General features: G+C 58.9%; 1 protein-coding gene across 1 annotated transcript in view; it reads right to left on the bottom strand.

Annotated features, from left to right (window-relative positions):
• Nucleotides 1-606, bottom strand: part of NOTUM (notum, palmitoleoyl-protein carboxylesterase) — a 9,549-nt gene extending 8,943 nt beyond the window's left edge. Inside the window, exon 1 of the mRNA XM_017879545.1 lies at nucleotides 439-606. Within this exon, the coding sequence (XP_017735034.1) occupies nucleotides 439-606 (168 nt within the window). The remainder of the gene's footprint in view (nucleotides 1-438) is intronic.
• Between the last annotated feature and the right edge of the window lie 5,916 nt (nucleotides 607-6,522).

Raw genomic sequence — 6,522 nt, 5'->3', positions numbered from 1 at the left:
GGGGAGCGGGACGGGGAACTCCGCCCGTGGCGCAGCTGGCCGCGGCCGACGGGCTGGGGCCGCGGGGCGGGCGAGCTCACCTGGAGCCGCCAGTGTCCCTCCCATCCCCCAGTGCCCAGGCCCAGAGCAGGCCGTGGGGGACTCGGACCCCGGCCCGCATCTCTCCACCCCGCGCAGCCCTGGGGCCCAGCTCTCACCGCGGACAGCGCGGGCGACCCAGTGGCCCCGTCCTCTCAGCGCCCCTGGCCCTGCGCCGTCCCGCTGCGCTCCCCCTCTGGCGCTGGCGCGGAGCCGCCAGGGACTTTTATCCAGCAGGGCCCCCCGGGATCAAAGCGGCGTCGGACACAGGGCTTCGAGCCGAGGGCTCGGCAGCAGCGGCTCCGGGGCTTCCTAGAGAAGCGGACAGGTGGGGCGCAAGGTCCTCGTTCCCTGGGAGACCTGCGAGATGGACCGCGTGCCCCAGCAAGGCGCCGCGGGGTAGTCGCCCAGTTCTGGGGCGCTCCTGCTGGCGCTGGGGTCAGAGAAGAAGCTACAACTTAAGGAGATCACGGGGCCAGAGGTGAGGTTCTGGATCTCCACCCGCCCCAGCCTGGCTGCTGGCCCCATGACGAGGACCCCAGCCGCCACTGGGGGAGGAGGCCAAGGGTCCAGTGGCTGCCCGCTAGGCCTCTGCTTGGGGGCCTTCATGCCACGAAGGGCACCTGGAGATGCTTCACCTTGGAGAGCACCTCTGTCCACTACTGAGGTTCCAGGTGGTGGTGTCAGAACAAGGTTCCTGTGGTAAATCAATACTGGACCTGGGTGGACAGGAGGGGCTCAGGAGGCTTCCTGCTTTGGGCAGGAGGTGGGATGGACAAAAGAAAGGGCGTACACAGGGCCAGTGGGGCCGGGCAGACTTTCTCCTTGACCCTCTGGTCTGCAGCCTGCTGGGCACCATGACACCCATTTTAAAGATAGGAAACAGGTCTTACGTTTCAGGACAAGGATCTAGACCCAAGCAGAGCTTCGAGAACTCCTCCTAATTCAGGACAGTGGGGAGCCTACAGCACCACGTGGGGCAGGAGAGCAGAAGCGCAGGGCTGTGACTGCAGCCAGGATGTCCCCTGAGCCGAGGGCCGGGGCCCTGTGGATGTCCTCCTTGCCAGCCCCGGGCTGAGTGAGGAGCTTAGGCAGAAAGTCCTAGCACCGCTGGCACCTGCAGACAACCGCGTTGCCTGGGCTCTTGTGAAACAGAGAGACCGAACCCTGAGAGCTGTTGCCCCATGCATTTGATGGGTGTAAGGCACCCCAGTGTAAACCACAAGGCCTAAGATCAGGCTGGGGTGCCCTGGAGGTCAGCCCAGCCAGGGACATTTTCAAAAAGGCAGGCTGTTATGAACTCAAGTCCATTCCACAGCCTCCCCCTTCATCACAGGGCGGGTTGCAGCATTTCCCTGACAAGGGGAACTGAGGTTCAGAGACGCTAACAGAAGAGCTGAGACTCGCCCTTAGCTCTCTACTCACTCAAAAATCCCCCCTGCTGTCCCTCCGTCATCGGATCAGTTTAAAGGCCACATGTCGGGCTGGCCAGGGCAGTAGCTTCAGACGCAGGTCCCATCCTGAAGTGTTCTCCCACCCACACCCTGGCGGGGAAGGCTGACCCAGGGCAGATTTCAGCATCCAGCAGGAACCTGTCTGGAGGAGGCCTCTCCCGCCGGGTACCTGCTATTCCAAGTCCAGAGTGTGATGGCATCTTCCAGTTGGCTGCACAGGGTTGATCTCCAAACCGCCCTGGCTCTGAGCCATCTCCTGGTGCGGTGTGGAGATGCCAGGCAAGGCCTGTGACCTTTCCCTATGCCTCGGCTTCCTCTTATTTATTTATTTATTTATTTATTTATTTATCTTTTTTGAGATGGAGTCTTGCTCTGTTGCCCAGGGTGGAGTGCAGTGACGTGATCTTGGCTCACTGCAACCTCTGCCTTTCAGGTTCAAGAAGTTCTCCTGCCTCAGCCTCCCGAGTAGGTGGGACTCCAGGCGTGTGCAATCATGCCTGGCTAATTTTTTTGTATTTTTAGTAGAGACGGGATTTCACTGTATTAGTCAGGATGGTCTCCTGGCCTCGCGATCTACCCACCTTGGCCTCCCGAAGTGCTGCGATTACAGGTGTGAGCCACCATGCCCAGCCGCTTTCTTTCCTTTAAAATGGGGCGATGGCCGTGCCTCCATCAGAGGACTGTTGTGGGATTATAAGAGCCCATGTGTGAAAGTGCATGGCAGGGGTGGCAGTTATGATCGCCAATGAAAATTGCAGGACGGGAGAAGAATATGCCTGTTATAGTCTCTCTGACATCTCCTGCAATGCAGATGAACCTGCATGTTGAACCACAGTGAGTTCATGTTTTGGTTTATTCAATACTGGTAGCATATACAAGAAGGGACTCAAACCCAAGACTTCCCCAGAACCTCTCTGCCCTTCTGTCTACCTCTCCCATCCCCCTCTCCCCTGAAGCCCCTGCCATGACCGGATGACTGACAAGGCTGCAACCACATGACTGGGAACAGGACTCCTGAGGCTCTGCAGCTGCTCACACCCATGTCCTCCTCTTGACTCACACCGACTGGCTCTGTCCTCACACTCCCCCAGCTCCTGGGGCAGCTTTATCCTCTGCACCTGGAACTCCCCACCCAGAATTTTGAGCACCCAGAGTCTGGCAGCAGCTCCTGTGGCAGGTCCTGTGGGCCAGCAGGTGCTGGGCCTCTGCTTCTAGTCCACATGCATCAAGACGGGGCCACCCTGGCCCTGACAGGTATAAGGAAGGGGGACCCAGGTCCACCAGTAGTGGGTCAGATGCTACCTCATGCCCACTAAGATGACCACGATCAAAAACAGAAAATAACAAGTGTGGATGCAGCTGCGGCAACACTGGAGCCCTAGAGCATCGCTGTGGGGATAGACAGTGCGGTGGCCACGTCCCTAACCGTGGAAAACAGGTTGGTGGCTCCTCAGTATGTTGCACAGAACACGTGACCCAGCAGGCCCGCTCCCAGGGATACACCCAGAGAATTGAAGACAAGTGTTCAAACAAAAACTGGCTCATGGATGTTCACAGCAGGACTAGTCACAATAGCCAAAAGGCGGAAAACAGCCCCAAAGTCCATCGGCAGATGAGTGGGTAAAGACAACGGAACACAGCCATACAACGGAATATATTCTAGCCCTAAAACAAACAAAGTTCTGACATATGCTGCGCTGTGGACGAATCTTGAGGATATCAGCCAAGTGACGTGAGCAGAACACTGAAGGGCACACGCGGTATGATTCAGTTCATTTCGAGTGTCCAGAAGAGGCAACTTCATAGAGACAGAAAGTCCGCTGGTGGTTTCCAGGAGGTGGGGAGAAACAGAAACAGGGAGTGATTCCTATTGGGCACAGGGTTTCTGTCTCTCTCTTTTTTTTTTTTTTTTTTTTTGGTGAGGCAGAGTTTTGCTCTGTTACCCAGGCTGGAGTGCAGTGATGCGATCTCGGCTCACTGCAACTTCTGACTCTGAGGTTCCAGCAATTCTCCTGCATAGCTGGGATTACAGGCGTGCACCACCATGCCCAGCTAATTGTTTGTATTTTTAGTAGAGATGGGGTTTCACCATGTTGGTCAGCTGGTGTTGAACTCCTGATCTCAGGTGATCCACCCACCTTGGCCTTCCAAAGTGCTGGGATTACAGGCATGAGCCACTGTGCCCAGCCAGTACAGGGTTTCTTTTTGGGGTGATTAAAATGTTCTAAAATGGATTGTGGTGGTTGCACAATTTTCTGAATGTACTCTATCATGTGATTAGATTTTCTTTTTTTTTTTTTTTTTTGAGATGGTTTTACTCTTGTTGGGCCCAGGCTGAAATTGCAATGGCTCGATCTTGGCTCCACTGCCAACCTCCCCCTCCCAGGTTCAAAGCGATTCTTCCTGCCTCAGAACTCCTGAGCTACTGGGGATTTACAGACAGTGCGCCACCACTGCTCACTAATTTTTTTTTTTTTTTTTTTTTTTTTAGTAGAGACGGGAGGTTTCACCCATGTTAGTTCAGGGCTGGTCAGGCTGGTCTCAAACTCCTGACCTCAGGTGATCCACCTGCATTGTTCTCCCAAAGTGCTGGGGATTACAGGCATGAGCCACCGCACCCAGCCTGATATTTTAAAGTAATTAGTTTTGATGGGGCACGGTGGCTCACACCTATAATCCCAGCACTTTGGGAGGCCCTGGCAGAAGGATTGCTTGAGCCCAGGGGTTTGAGACCAGCCTGGGCAGCATAGCAAGACCCTGCTTCTATCTAAAAGAATCAGTGGGTAAGACCAATGACCATCAGGCTGGGTACAGGGCACCAGGCGGCGGGGGTGAGGCCTGAGGCCCGGTGAGGGGAGTGGCCATCTTCGGATGGGGTGGGCTGGCTCCACTCTAGAAATCTTCCTGGCAGGTAGGGTGTTTCAGAACCCTCCTTTTGCATATTAGACAGATACCTACTTCCTCTGCACCAGAGCGGATGGGGTAGGACAGCCAAGTACCAGCCGCTGCAGGGCCTGCAGTTGGGTCTCGAGTTCCTCATCTGTAAAACGGGGATGAGAACAGCACCTGCCTCACAGGGTCCTCGTGAGCATCAAAGGTGCAGGATGTTTGGGGGCTCCGCTTAGCGTCTCTGGCAATGACCATGTGATAAATGGCAGTTATGCTGCCCAGGCACCGTGGGGGTGCTGGCGATCCCCCAGGGACCAAGGTTGACTGCGAGGGCAGACACGGGGGCCTGGGGAGGAGAAGCAGCACCGTACCTTATCCCAGGCTGCATGGTTCTGTGTGGTGTCTCTCTTAGGGTGTGCCCTTCTCTGCTTCCCTGGCCCTGCCCCATCCCCACTGTCCCGTTCAGGGAGGACCATGCTGGGTTCCCCAGGCTCCCATTCAGGTGGCACTGGGGCTTCTGACTGAGCCTAGACTCTGTGTGCCCCACGGCAGGAAAGCTGGGGAGACGAAGGTCCAGAGGGGACTCTGTCCTTCAGGAGAGGCACCCCGAGACAGGATGGGGTGAGGGTTCAGTTCACTGCCTCCCCCCGGGGAGAGAGCTGGGGATGCCCAGGTGGTTCTGAGTCAACCCACCGGGGTCACGGCTGTGCTGGGGGGCTGGAGCCCACTCCCTGGGAAAAGGGGTCAAGATGGAACGTTTCAGGAAGCAAGGGCCCAGGCTGGCGGGCGGGCGCAGGCGGAGAGGGAGGAGGGTGTGATGGAGGGCGGTTGGCGGTACAGGGGTCCCCTCGAGACCTCGTGTGGGGCCCTGGAGCTTGGTGATATGAGCCTCCAGCACACAGCATGTCAGGCAGCCGCGGACCCGGCTTCCCTGTCCAGACTGGAGGCGGCTCCCTGCCGCACATCCTGGGCCCCTCCCCCAAGGGCCTTGAGCGCCAGGGCCGCTCTGGGCTCCAGCTGCTGCCGGCCGTCTGGGGCCCAGCTGTTGTGTGCTGGCCTCAGCCGCCCCGCCCCGCCTGGCCACCTGGGCTGCCCTGCGCCCCAGCTGCTGGCCTCTGAGGCCCAAGTGAGCAGGGAAGTGAGGCGGGCCACCCGCTTCCCCATGTGGCTGTCTCTTGGGGGAGGCCGCCCACGTTCCCCTTGGTTGGCTCTTGGGGGAGGCCCTGCTCTGCAGCCGGCTCAGAGTGGGGGGGTGCCCTGAGGCCAGGCGCTGCCGTTGCAGAGCTTGGCCTCCTTTTGGTTTTCCCCAACCTCCTTTTCTAGTCACCCCATCCATCAGAAGGACCCTTCTTGGCCTCATATCCTGGGACCTTAATGAGCCAAGTCCCTTGTCAGGAGCTGCTGTGGCTCTCGCCCAGGTCCTCGGAGGGGCGAGGGGGGCCACCGGGCGGGGCGGCTGCTACTGGGCTTGGTGTTGCGGCTGCCCTCTCCCCGGCCCCAGTGCCTGGAGTGAGTGGCCTCTGGGTTCCGTGGTGGAGAGGATCGGCCTTGCCCTAGGATGTCCTTCACCCAGGTGAGAGCTCCTGGAACCCAGCAGGGAGGCGAGGCTGTCATTTTTGGACCCAGGTATTTGGCGGGATCTGCCCCTCTTGGCACCCCTGCAGCTGAGCCCCGCCCCATCCCGCCTCCTCCCTAAGGCTTCACCTGGCTGGTGCCAACATGTAGCCTACTGGGAGTGGCAGGCCCACCAGGGAAAGGCCACCTTCCAGAGCTGGGGGAGGAGGGGCATGGGGATGGGAGAGTCCCAGCTCATCAGTGGAGATGCAGTCTCTTGGGACATCACGCAGAGAGTGTGTGGCTCCTTCCTGGACAGGTGAGGGAGGCTGGAGGTCAGGCTCCCGGATGCCAAGGGGAGGGGCAGAGAGGCTGGTCCTTTGCCCTCCCAGCTGCCAGGCTCCACCGCCCTCACGAGCTGCAGGCCGCGGCCCCACCCGTCCAGCCTGCTGGTCCCCACGCTCCTGCTCCTGCCGCAACAGCGGCAGCAGGCCAGGAGGCCATGTGACCTTCGCTCGCCCTCCCTCCCTCGCTGTGATCCCCACGT

This window comes from Rhinopithecus bieti, unplaced genomic scaffold (assembly GCF_001698545.2).
Source record: "Rhinopithecus bieti isolate Rb0 unplaced genomic scaffold, ASM169854v2 scaffold_9899, whole genome shotgun sequence".
NCBI lineage: Eukaryota > Metazoa > Chordata > Mammalia > Primates > Cercopithecidae > Rhinopithecus > Rhinopithecus bieti.
The sequence above is the reverse complement of the archived record's forward strand: the minus strand, read 5'-3'. Positions and strand labels throughout refer to the sequence as shown.